The 14,518-nt window shown below is 36.8% G+C and overlaps 1 protein-coding gene across 2 annotated transcripts in view; it reads left to right on the top strand.

The window, feature by feature from the left end:
* psmb2 (proteasome 20S subunit beta 2) overlaps positions 1–11,884 on the top strand; it is a 30,864-nt gene extending 18,980 nt beyond the window's left edge. For both annotated transcript variants that reach the window (XM_087294316.1, NM_001002609.1), the window contains 3 exon segments: positions 8,792–8,954; positions 10,045–10,094; positions 11,713–11,884. In XM_087294316.1, the coding sequence (XP_087150442.1) occupies positions 8,792–8,954; positions 10,045–10,094; positions 11,713–11,814 (315 nt within the window). In that variant the 3' untranslated portion in view covers positions 11,815–11,884.
* The last annotated feature ends 2,634 nt before the right edge of the window (positions 11,885–14,518 follow it).

Genomic DNA, 14,518 nt, shown 5'->3' with positions numbered 1-14,518 from the left:
GAGGTGATATCGAGGTCTCAGAGGTCGTTCACACCTGCGTCTCTTCTGTAATGTGATCCTGCGCATAAGAAACATTTTCAAAATGTGTGTGTGTGTCTGTGTGTGTGTGTGTTAAACTGAGGGCATCATAGAGTGCACCCATCTGTGTTAAAGTGGGCTCGCCGCCATCCTGGCTCTTTTGTCTGGTAGTGTGTGTGTTAATTCGTTAGGAAGAGTGTAACTGCCTCCTGTCACAATAGCAGAGTGGAGAAAATGATTACAAAAAACAATTAGAGCAAACCGAAGGGAGGGTTTGGGTGAAGGAGAACATCTCTGGGGGCTTGGGTCATAAATCTGCGCTTTCTCTAAACACTGCGCTCTCACCAACCTCAAAAAATGTTTGATTAATAGATTGTGTTCACATTAAGACTGGATGATACCATTGAAAATACTAGCATTTTATTTTAAACTATTTATTTTAATTTATTTATATTTTTTCATTATTTACTTTTTAAAAAAAATGATATAATACCCCAGAACTATTCGATGTCTGCAAAATTTCTAGTCCCTTATTTTAAATGACCTGTTTGCCTTTTCTTTTAATAATTTATTTTATTAAAAACATTTTAAATAAAAATATAAAAAATAAAATCTTAAATATTACACCAGAACTACACAATATCTGTGAATTTACTAGAAATTTAATTTAAATTATTTAAACATTTTTTTGGTTATTTATTTTTGTATAAAACGTTTTAAATAATGCACTCTGACTAAATAATATCTGTGAAATTAATAGCATAATTACTAGCATTATTTTAAATAGTAATTTTTTAAAATATTTTTATAATTTATTTATTAAAAGATATTTTAAATAAAAAAATATTTAAAAATAACTAGCATATTTATTTTAAAGGATTTTAAATAATGAATATATCAAAAATATACAAATTTTAGAATTTTTTTTATTTTAAATACACTATAGGAGTGCAAAAAATGCATAATTACTTGCAATTTATTTTAAATAGTTTGTTTATTTTTTATAAAAAAAATAACATATATATATATATATATATATATGTGTGTGTGTGTGTGTGTGTGTGCATATTTTTTTATTTATTTAATTTTTATTTATTTAATTTTTATTAAAAAAAAACTTATATTACACTATGACTACATAGTATCTGTGAAAATACTTGCAGTTTTATATATATGAATATATATTTTTATTTCATTGAAAAACTCATGTAAATATACAGCTTGACATAAATGCACAACAAAATTTGCCATAATTTATAATAATATAATATAATATTATATATATATATATATATATATATATATATATATATATAATATAATATTATATTATATAATATATTATAATAATATAATAATGCCATAATTATAGCCATTATAATTGTGATGAATTTTATAACGGCGTCATTAATATATTTTTTCTACTTCAACTGCAGTATCACAAGCTAAATTAATCATTAAAATCTCATTAAATTCTAATGACTCTCGTAAAAATTATTGACAGAGTAATGAATAAGTTTTAATGAAACATTTTTATTACTACTAATAATAATACCATTTCTGCACACTCAAATCGCTTAACACACTGGGGGGATCTCCTCATCCAGCCATATTGCGCCAGACCGCAAACCACACACCAGCTGATTGGTGGAGAGGAGACAGAGGGATGAAGCCAATTATGATTTGGGGAAGGTTAGGAGGCCATGATGGACAGAGGCCAGTTGGCAAATTTGGCCAGGGTGCCGGGGTGAAACCCCTATTCTTTTTTTTTTTTTTTCTTCTTCTAAGGAAATCCAGGAATTTTCAATTATATTATTTTTAATATTTTAATAATATTATTTTTAAATTTTAATTTTCGGTTTAACGTCTCATCCAAAAGGCGGAGTCTCCTACACTATACTGGGGCATTAGGACCCACACAGACCACAGGTTATGCTCCCCCTGCTGGCCTCACTAACACCACTTCTGGCAGCAACCCAGCTTTCCCATGTGGTCTCCCATCCAGGTTCTGACCAGGCGCTGCCCTGCTGAGCTTCAGTGGGCGACCATTTGAGAGTTGCAGAGAGCTAGCTGCCGGCTAAAATACAGTTTGATCTACCGGAAACGTGATCAAAAAATATTCATGACACAATTATGTTTATGACAGATTTATGACAAGTTTTGTTGTCATCAGCAATGCCATCTTTGCATTTAAGATAACAAAACTGAGCGATTGCCACCTAATAACAGTTGTCATAAGCATGCATAAAGCGTCATTCACATCCATGACCTGTCAAGTCACCATCATAAAGGTTTAATGACAGTCTTATGAACACCCTTTCAACTGAAGTATTACCAATATTCCTTTATAAATGTGCAGTCATTCATTTTTCTTCCACTTAGTCTCAGATTTATCACAGTGGACTGAACCGCCAACTATTCTCGCATATATTTTATGCAGCGGATGCCCTTTCAGTTGTAACCCAGCATTGGGGAAACACCCATACACTCATTTACACACACACTTATACACTACGGCCAGTTTAGTTGATCAGTTCCCCTATAGCGCATGTGTTTGGGCTGTGGGGGAGCACCCAGAGGAAACCCAAGTGAACGCAGGGAGAACATGCAAACTCCACACAGAAACACCAACTGACCCAGCCGGGACTCAAACCAGAGGCCTTCTTGCTTTGAGGTGACTGAAGCACCGTGCCGCCACTATAAATGTTTAAAATTCAGATTTGAGAAGCGGATGACTGCTAAACATCATCACTGTCTTGCGGAAATAAAAAGCAAGACTCTCCTCTGCTAATATAATGATTATCTACTATACATGCTGGCCGTGGTGTCGTAGGATGTGCCGTGGGCTACACTCTAGTCTGATGGCTCCACACTGAAGTGTAAATCTGCTGTAATATTGACGCTTGCGTTCTGCTCTAAACCTCCGTGTGTAGCAGTGTTTAAGGGAAATGTTTTCTCTTTCCTCAATTCTCCTTAAATGAGGATTATGGGTAGTCGTAAAACCTTGCGTATTATTATTGAAGCCATTTAATTTGTGCTGGAGCCCTTGGGGATGTTGAAGTGAGCGAGATGTCATGCACGGGTTTCTAAAAAAACAACTGGGCCTTTGGGGCTCGCCTGCAGCGGGTGGGAGTCCAGCATACTCTACTGTACTGCGCTTTACAGACAGACAAACACTGTTACTGTGGTGCTTGTAGACATGCTGATGATCAGGCTTTCAGTATATTGTGATGATGAACATGTGCTATCAAGGGCACTTCAGAATACTGTGAACACTTGCTTATATAGAGTATTCAGATTGCTCCTGTCAGCGGGTCTTCATCACAGCACGAATGCTTCAAGACTTGTTTATTTTTAAACATCAACTTTTCCTTTTCTGGGCTTTCCTTTTCTCAATTGTTTTCTTTTCTACTTATTTTTTCTGTTCTCTTTTTCTTTTCCTTTTCTTTCTCTTTTTTTGTGTTTTCCTTTTTCTTTTTCTTGTCTCTTTCCCCTTTGCTGCTTCGTTTTTTCTTTTTCTGTTTCTTTTCTCTTTTTCTTTTCTTTTTTTTCTTTTTCTATTTCTTTTCTTCATTTTCTTCCTTTTCTTTCTTGGCTTTTTTACTTTTTTATCTTTTCTTTTTATTTTCTTCCTTTTCTTTCATCTTTTTCTTTTTTCTGTCTTTTTCCCCTTTTCCTCATTTTCTTTCTCTTTTCTATCTTTTTCTTTTTTACTTTTTTCTTTTCTTTTCTTTTTCCTTTTCTTTTTCTTTTCCTCATTTTTGTCTTTCTTTTTGTTCATTTTTCTTTTCTTCCTCCTTTTTTCTTTTTTCCTTTTTTCTTCCTTTTCCTTTTTTACTTTATCGCTTTTTGTTTTCTTTTCTTCCTCCTTTTTCTTTTTTTTCTCTTTTTTTCTTTTCTTTTCTTCCTCTTTTTTTACTTTTTCTTTTTCTTTTTTTCTTCCTTTTTTCCTTTTCTTTTCTCCTTTTCTTTATCTTTTTTACTTTTTTTATTTTATTTTTCTGTTCTTTTTCCTTTTCATTTTTCTTTTTCCTTTTTTCTCTTCTCTTTTTTGCTTTTCCTCCCCTTTTCTTCCTTTTCTTTTTTCTTTTCCTTTTTTCCCTTTCTTTTTTTTCTTTTCTTTTTTACTTTTTTGCTGATCTTTTTTTCTTTTTTTCTTTTTTCTTCCCTTTTCTTTTTCTCCCTTTCTTTCTTTTCTTTCTTTTTTTCTTGATTTTTCTTCCTTTTCATTTTCTCCCTTTCTTTTCTTTTTTCTTTTTTTACTTATCTTTTTCTTTTCCTTTTCTTTCTCCTTTTCTTTTACTCATTTTCTTTCTTTTCTTTTTCTTATTTTCCTTTTCTTTTTTTCTTTTTATTTTCTTTTTTCTTTTGTTTCTCTTCTCTGCTTTTCCTCTTAACATTTTCGTTTTCACATGGTTATCTGCCTTCAACATGCAGATATTGATTGGAAATGCTCAGACTATTTGTAGGACTCTGGTGTGGCTTATTCTCACTGTTGATTTTAATGCATTAACCAACGATATTAAACATTTGTTTACTCTGACCAGGAATATACAATAAATCAATGCAGTAAAAGTGTTTTATTATTTATTATACTGCTTAATAAGAAGGAAATATCATAATTATATGTAACAAAAGCTTCAGCAATTAATCTTCAGCAACAAGAAAATCTGATTCCTGGATGCTTTTATGTGTTGTGCTTTTTATTTTAAGCATGCATTTCATCTCACGTCCCCTGAAGCTCCACACAGAGCGGTCCAGCAACAGTTTGCCATCACTGGCACACATGAAACATTATTGGCCGCTTATTCTCTCCCAGCACACTGGCACAAATAATTACTGGTGCCATATTGCGAGGCATTCCCCTGTTCCGCTACAGATGAACAATTAATACAGCAGATTGGGCAGAGATGCCAAAGAGGAGCACATGTCCTCCAGGCGAAGCGAACAGAAGATGAAAGCGGGATGAATGAATGCATGATATGCTGCAGCTTGTCCTTCTTCCTCTTTTTTTCTGTGCATTGCTTTTGTTTAGTGTCCCTCAGAATCACACTGAACGCTGCATAAACCCTGGTGGTGGAGAATGCAGGAGACAGGTGTTGAGTTTGAACAGATGCTCGGGGGATTTTTGTTGAAACGCAGATCTTGTCTTTCAACAAGCCCCTGTTCGTCGAAACCCTCCCTGTTGGGAGTGAAGCATATTGCACAGGTGAACATCTCTAGGGGGTGTTTACTTACCCAAACGTGCCCCAGAGACCCGTAGGGGCGGCCTGTGTCAAGTTAAACCCTCTCAGGTGATCTGCTGGAGTCTCATCCACTCTCAGATGATCTGGACCAGAGTTGCCAGCTTTTTATAGCAAAATAGCCCAAAGGCCAATCAAAAATCAAAAATTAGCCCAATCCCTAAACCTAAAATATGCCATTCCCATAATCAAAAATAAATATTTTACATTAAGGCTGCACAATATATTGTTTCAGAATCAATATTACAATATGCACATCTGCAATAATCTTACCTGCTGTAAATATATATATATATATATATATATATATATATATATATATATATATATATGTATATATATATATATATATATATATATATATATATATATATATATATATATATATATATATATATATATATATGTATATGTATATATATATATATGTATATGTATATATATATATATGTATATGTATATATATATATATATATATATATATATATATGTATATATATATATATATATATGTATATATATATATATGTATATATATATATATATATATATATATATATATATATATATATATATATATATATATATATATATATATATATATATATATATATATATTTATGTATATGTGTATATGTGTATATATATATATATATGTAAATGTGTATATATATGTATATAAATCAGACCCTAGGTGCCTAACATATAATATTAATACAAGAGTTTTAAGAAAGAACTTACAATAAATGCAATTATACATAAAATGTAAACTAAATATGTATATACATAAAATATAGTCTAGAGAATAAAAAAAATAATAAGAATTTTTAAACAATCCAATACAATGACAATAAGGTAATAGTAGTAAAAGTAGTACTATTAATAGTAATAATGTTGTTGTCAGTTTGGGAAATTGATGCAATACCATTCAAAAGTACCGTTAAAATGTTTTTACTTCTATTCATCATGATTAAATGTTCAACAGTGAAATGAAATGTATTTCAGTTCACTTCAAGTTTGTTTTTATATCACTTTTTACGAGAATTATACCAAAGCAGCTTTGCTAAAGGTGCACGTTATTACATTCATTCATTCATTTTCTTGTCGGCTTAGTCCCTTTATTAATCCGGGGTCGCCACAGCGGAATGAACCGCCAACTTATCCAGCACGTTTTTATGAAGCGGATGCCCTTCCTGCCGCAACCCATCTCTGGGAAACATCCACACACACATTCACACACACACTCATACACTACAGACAATTTAGCCTACCCAATTCACCTGTACCCACGCGAAGGCAGGGAGAACATGCAAACTCCACACAGAAACGCCAACTGAGCTGAAGCTCGAACCAGAGACCTTCTTGCTGTGAGGCGACAGCACTACCTACTGCGCCACTGCTTCACCTCTGTCATTACATTACAATCAAAATCAGAATCAAGTTAGTTTATAATTTCAGTTTGTAAAATGTTTGCTGTGTTTACATGATTGCTATATACTGTGTAACCTGTTGAGATATGCAAACTGGAAAAACAAGCCAATATATTGTGTAAAAAAAAAAAGATGGGCTGATTTTCATCCCGTTAAGATGCAGGGTGGATAAAATTTGGTAGCCCTACTGGAAAACACAATGGAGCCTTTTTCACATTGTCATGTTTCTCCGCAGCAGAAGTTGTCATAGTTGTTAAACTAAGAGCACACAGCGAATGGGAGAGTACAACAAATCATTATTTTACAATCCTATTTGCAGAAATAATGACTGAAAGACTCCAGGACGGTGTTATCAAGACTTTCAGAAAGAGGAAAACAATAGTGTGAGACTGATAACGGCAGACAGAGGAGAGAGTCATGTCAGATTTACTGTCCTGCTCCCATACACACTGCATTACACACACCTCACACACGCGGGAATTTGTTTTTGTAATTTGATACAAAGATGAAATAATACATATACATACATTTAAAAAAACTTTTAAGGATTGAAGATGCTGATGACCGATAAACGCATCACAACACTCTTATGAAAAGTCTCCATTGCCCCTGGGTGTTGGTCTATCAGCTGTGCGAGCGCTGCAGACAGAAGTCCCGCTGTTAGACTGAAGTTTTTGGTGGTGTTTGCAGGACGAGGACTGAGAGAAGTTTTAATGAGCGCTGGCAGAGCTCCAGGTGTAGGTGCTGTCGGCAGCAGGGGTGCGTCTTCCTGCAGATGTCACACTGCTGGTGACACCGAGACCCCCTCCAGACCGCGACACACTCCTGTTTCTCAGCTCGTTCACACCCATCCCTCCCTCCCGCCACCCCTCCGCTCCCGCTGATCCCTGTTTGCTGGCTCTTGGGTTTTCACTTTGGCTCCGTCTACACTAATCCACATAGAGTTACAGTCAGAATCATTCGCCCTCCTGTGAATGTGTTTTTTTCTTATCAAATATTTCCCAAATGATGTTGAACAGATTCAGGATTTTCTCACAGTATTTCCTTTAATATTTGTTCTTCTGGAGAAAGTCTTACTTGTTTTATTTCAGCTAGAATAAAAGCAGTTTTTAATCATTTTAAATCCGTTATAAAGTCAATATTATCAGCCCCCTTAAGCCATTTTTGTTTTGGATTGTGTTTCTCAACCACGCTCCTGAAGGCTCACCAACACTGCGTGTTTTGGATGTCTCCTTTGTCCGTTACACCCAATACAGGTCTCTCAGTCTGTGCTAATGAGCTGATGATCTGAATCAGGTGTGATTAGTTAAGGAGACATGGAAAATCTGCAGAGCTGGTGATCCACCTGGAGTATGGTTGAGAAACACTGCTCTACAGAACAAACCACTGTTTTACAATGATTTGCCTATTCATTCATTCATTTTCTTGTCGGCTTAGTCCCTTTATTAATCCGGGGTCGCCACAGCGGAATGAACCGCCTACTTATCCAGCAAGTTTTTTTACGCAGCGGATTCCCTTCCAGCCGCAACCCATCTCTGGGAAACATTCACACACACACACACACACACACTCATACACTACAGACAATTTAGCCTACCCAATTCACCTGTACCACATGTGTTTGGACTGTAGGGGAAACCGGAGCACCCTCAGGAAACCCATGTGAACGCAGGGAGAACATGCAAACTCCACACAGGAACGCCAAGTAAGCCGAGGATCGAACCAGCGACCTTCTTGCTCTGAGGCGACAGCACTACCTACTGCGCCACTGCTTTGCCATGATTTGCGTAATTACCCTATTTTAACTTAGTTAAGCCTTTAAAGGCTGATATGACTAGAGGAACTATAAATACATTCTGGCGTAATAATCAAGGAACTTTCCTGCCATATCACTTCTAAAGCAGCGCAATGATATCACACACTCTAACTGGCAGTGCTGGGACTATTTTCAGGCACTGCGTAACATTATTGCGCCTGTTGGCATGTAATTCTGTATCTTGAATGCATCATAAAGCACTGTCTGCTAAATATACCTGCATGCAGCTTCATCTTTGGAGGTTATACTGTAGTGATTTTAACATGACTGTTTGTTCCTGTCAGACTCCATATCATGTGAATCTGCTGCTGGCGGGGTACGATGAGACCGATGGACCCGGCCTTTACTACATGGATTACCTGTCAGCTCTCGCCAAAGCCCCGTTCGCCGCTCACGGATACGGAGCTTTCCTCACACTCTCCATCCTGGACCGATACTACAGACCAGGTCCATACACACTTTCACTTATAATCCAACATGTAATGTCTAAAGGGGATGTTCGCTTCATTTTAATGACTGCAGAAGAGTTTGTTTTATGAAGCTCAAGGAGATATTCAGCATCAGCAGTAAATAATTGAGAGTTTTGATCATGCCCTGACGTTAAAAATTGTATCTGAATCATGCATTCATTTATTTGTGTTTTTAAATGTTATATATTTATTAATTAATTCATGCATGCTGTATCTCATGTTGATTTGTTTTATTTATTATAACGTATTGGTTTTTGTAAACATTTAAACACAATGACTTACAAATTTGGTCCAGCGAACATACACACAACAATTAAGATACAATATACAAACAATGCACACACTACCTGGCAAAAGTGTTGTGGCGTATCCAGGTTTTAGGATCAGCAGATAATCCCTTGACTTCTAGTTGCTGATTTGGTGTCAGAAGTGTCTCTATGAAAGGTGAAGGCCTCTAGATTTTGCTGATTTGAGCTCAATAAATCTGATCATGTCTTGATGTTGACTGATTTGATGAGGACAGTGCGGTCTGACTCTGCTCAGACTAAAGTGTCATCACTGAACAGAAATAATGTCCAGTATAGAATATAAAGTCCTGCTGCAGTGGAGACAGAATGAATATTGTGTCTGACTCCATCATGAGCTTGGAGGACTGCATCCATACATCTCTGACATGACTCACATCACTGATTAATAAAGTCATCTGGAATGAAGAAGAAAGCGTTCAGCAGGACTCCCAGAGCTCATCTTCAACACCTCCATCTTACTCCAGATATGCTCAATAATGTTCATGTCTGGTGACTGGGCTGGCCAATCCTGGAGCATTCTCTGCTTTCAGGAGCTTTGAAGTGGAGGCTGAAGTATGAGCAGGAGCGCTATCCTGCTGGAGAATTGTCCCTCTCCTGTGGTTTGTAATGTAATGGGCAGCACAGATGTCTTGATACCTCAGGCTGTTGATGTTGATCATCACTGAAATGCGTTCTCTGTGAATGAGCCCTAATGCAGGTTTTAATTGATTGAATCTTCTCATTTCATCATTTCATTAACCTTTGTGGTGTTTCTCTCAGATCTGACCCGTGAGGAGGCTGTGGATCTGCTCAAGAAGTGTTTAGAGGAGGTCAGTCTCTCTCTCTCTGTATATCACAGCTGAACATGAAGCACATCATTAGTGTGTAATCCCGATTATGAACGATTAGAGAATTACACTAGTGCAGCTTTTAACAATTAACTAAATAATACAGTAGTATTATTGCAATATTAGGTCACTGTTTCTGTGTGAACGTACAGCTGAACGTGCGCCCTCCTTGCCTTGAAAATGCTTCTTTATTTAAGAATTGAAATTTGAACTAGAAACAAGTCAAAACCTCGAATTTGTATATATTGCAGTGTATATACACTCACCGGCCACTTTATTAGGTACAGCTGTCCAACTGCTCATTAATGCAAATGTCTAATCAGCCAATCACATTTCAGCAGCTCAATGCATTCAGGCATGTAATCATGGTCAAGACGATCTGCTGCAGTTCAAAGTGAGCATCAGAATGGAGAAGAAAGGGGATTTAAGTGACTTTGAACGTGGCATGGTTGTTGCTGCCAGACGGGCTGCTCTGAGTATTTCAGAAACTGCTGATCTACTGGGATTTTCATGCACAACCATCTCTAGGGTTTACAGAGAATGCTCCGACAAAGAGGAAATATTCTGTGGGTGCAAATGCCTTGTTGATGGTCAGAGGAGAATGGCCAGACTGGTTCCAGCTGATAGAAAGGCAACAGTAACTCAAATAAGCACTCGTTACAACCGAGCTCTGCAGAAGAGCATCTCTGAACACACAACACGTCCAACCTTGAGGCGGATGGGCTACAGCAGCAGAAGAGCACACCGGGTGCCGCTCCTGTCAGCTAAGAACAGGAAACTGAGGCTACAATTCACACAGACTCACCAAAACTGGACAATAGAAGATTGGAGAAACGTTGCTGCTCTGATGAGTCTCCATTTCTGCTGACACATTCGGATGCTCGGCTCACAATTTGGCCTCAACAACATGAAAGCATGGATCATCCTGCCTTGTATCAGCGGTTCAGGCTGGTGGTGGTGGTGTAATGGTGTGGGGGAGATTTTCTTTGGGTCCATTAGTACCAATTGAGCATCAACGCCACAGCCTACCTGAGTATTGCTGCTGACCATGTCCATCCCTTTATGAGCACAGTGTCTCCATCTTCTGATGGCTACTTCCAGCAGGATAACGCAGCATGTCATAAAGCTCAATCATCTCAGACTGGTTTCTTGAACATGACGATGAGTTCACTGTACTCAAATGGCCTCCACAGTCACCAGAGCTCAATCCAATAGAGCAGCTTTGGGATGTGGTGGAACGGGAGATTGGCATCATGGATGTGCAGCCGACAAATCTGCAGCAACTGTGTGATGCTATCATGACAATATGGAGCAAAATCTCTGAGGAATATTTCCAGTAGCTTGTTGAGTCTATGAAGGATTAAGGCAAAAGGGGTCCAACATGGTTTTAGTAAGGTGTACCTAATAAAGTGGCCGGTTGAATGTATACATTTTTACTAATTAATAGATCAATGCGTAGATAAACAAATAACTCAATGAATTATGTATCAATAATATATAAAGTAATTATTTCTAAACAAATAAAGCAGTGGGGTGAGCAGGGTTTATTGTCTTGATCATGTTTTCTGATGTTTTAATCATTGATCTTGTCCTCCGACAGCTCAACAAGCGCTTCATTCTGAATCTTCCCTCGTTCACCGTTCGTCTGATCGATAAAGACGGCATTCACGACATGGAGAAGCTTCCTGTGGGCCGCAAATGAGCCGCTGCTGTTTTTCACTCTCTTTTGTACTAAAATAACCCCCTGTGCTCTAATAAAAACACTGACCCCATGTACAGTATTCTTCTGTTTTTATTTTGACTGAATAGTTCTGCAGTGATCCAACCAACAGTAAAAGTGACAAATTTGACCTCTGTCCAACAGGGAAATTCATTAATGTAAATCAGAACAATCAAGAATGCTTGATCATATGCTGTCATGGCTTTGCAATTAAAAAATGTGCTTATAATGGAAGTCAATGGAGAAAAAACAGACACCAACATAGCCAAAGGGGAGTCAATCTGAAGTGCATTTCCGAAAACCATCATTAGCCAACTAAGGTCGCAAGTTCTGTCGTCACAAACATGGTTTGTTGATTTGCCGTTTCCCAAATCCATCGTTCCAACAAACATTCGCAAACTTGTCCGCTTGCAACTACACCTCTGGAGCTGTAGTTAGAAACAGCTCCTGACTGTGTTCTATTCGCAATTATCCCCCCTATGCCCTATTCCTTTAGAACATTTTAACATTTAAACTTGGAATGATTAAAAATAAAGCATTAAGGTCATCTCTCTTAGGTGTAATTTGCTTTCAAACTATTTTTACAGCTCAGTTTTAGCGATCTTCATTTACAATTGTGCTCCCTTCACAGTGCACTTTGAAAACATTGATGTCAATTTGAACACAGCCCCCTGACGAATGCTATAGGTGACCTATTATTTAATAATGGAATTCATGTTGCATCTCCAAACACAAAAACACAGCATACGTTAATGATTTTATTTTATTGCAGGTTATTTATTATCTGTACTGTATATGACCTGCTGGGTAGAACTTTCTGCTGTGGTCAAATTGTCAAATTGTGAAAGTAGACTTTAAAAGAATAAATAAACAATATTCTACTTAATAATAATAATAACAATCATCATCATTCATATTATTAATATTAATATTAAAGTAGGATTTTTTTCACTTCTAATAAATAATAAATATTAAATTTCATTTTTTTAAATAAATAGCCTCATTCTTTATTTATATGATATTAGAATAGTGTGAGCTTTTGTAAGTGATTTTAGGATAATTTTGAATAGACTATGTAATGTACTCAATCATATTAGTAAAGGATACACAGGCTCTATATCTGCCATTTCCATATATTTCAGTTAATATGGAAAGCCAGTGCATGTTTTAACCAAAACTAATATTGGATTTTTTTTTTGAATGCGTGTGCGTGTAAAACAATATAATTTGCACAAATAAATGATGAGCTTCTTCTCTAAAGTAGTTACTCCACTCCATTAGAGCATCATTATGGGCGTTTTACATTGTATAACTAACGTGGTTCAAAGGATGGATCTGCGCAGAGAAACTAGGGCAGCCTGATCTCACGAGGAAACGGACGTGTTTTACGTTTTGTCAGTTTAGTGGCTAATTCGTATGAATTTGTACGATTTTAAAAAGGATGTGTGGCACCTAACCCCAACCGTCATTGGGTGATGAGCAAATCGTACTAAATTGTACAAATTAGATTGTTCGAATTCATATACGAATTAGCCACTAAATCAAAGTTACGAATTGCCGTGAGATTGTGTTGAACTAGGGGTTTTGGGAAACACTCGTCACTAAATCGTTCTTTTCCCAAACGATGCATCGTACTATGATAGTTCAGCCGTGAGCTACATCATTGCTTGGGAAACGCACCCCTGAATGGAACACAAGAGTTAAACAGCTTTACAGGAGATCAGTTTAAAACTTTTTATACAGCTCTGTGTGCTCCCTATTGATTTATATTTTGAGCACTCTGGCATATTGTGTTATGCATCATAAGCAATTGAGTATAACTGCAGTGCTCATAATTTAATAAATATGGTAGTGCATTTTAGGAAGAAAACGATTTCTCGAAATTTCACAACCGATGACTACATCGTCTCTGCAAGTGTACAGTTTACTTTTAATGTATTTATTTTTTGCATTGTATATAATTCAACCTTTAAAGCGAATCAGACGTTTTTAAAGTTGCCAGATTACAATTAGCTAAATTACACTGGGAAAAGACTAATGTTTGGAGACATGTCCTGTGCTCTGCTGGAGCTGAGATTGAACTGTTTGGCCATAATGAGCAGTGTTACATTTGGAGGACAAAGGGGAAAGCGCACAAGCCTAGAAACACCATCCCAACTGTGCAGTATGGGGGCGGCAGCATCATGTTGTGGGGCTGTTTTGCTGAAGGAGGGACTGGTCCACCTCACAGCATAGATGGCATCATGAAGACAGAACATTATGGAGAAATACTGAAGCAACATCTCAAGACATCAGCCAGGACATTAAACTTGGCCACAAATGGCTCTTCCAGGCAGACCATGACCCTAAGTACACTGCCAAATGAGTTCAAATGTGCTTTAAGGACAACAGAGTGAATGTTTTGGAGTGGCCATCACAAAGCCCTGACTCAATCCTATAGAACATGTGTGGGCAGAGTTGAAAAGCTAGTGCGAGCTCAGAGACTGAGTTGCATCAATTCTGTCAGGAGGAATGGGCCAAAATTCCTGCAAACTATTGTGAGAAGCTTGTGGAAGGAGACCCAAAACATCTGACCAAAGTTAGTTTAAAAGCAAAGCTAAACAATACCAAGGAAATGTGTGTAAAAATAACAATTTCTCTAAAAAAAATTCTCTCATTTTGTGATTTAGCAAATGTAAATCATTAA

The sequence above is a fragment of the Danio rerio genome, chromosome 19, assembly GCF_052040795.2.
Source record: "Danio rerio strain M-AB ecotype USA chromosome 19, GRCz13ab, whole genome shotgun sequence".
NCBI classification, from domain to species: Eukaryota; Metazoa; Chordata; class Actinopteri; order Cypriniformes; family Danionidae; genus Danio; species Danio rerio.
The sequence above is the reverse complement of the archived record's forward strand: the minus strand, read 5'-3'. Positions and strand labels throughout refer to the sequence as shown.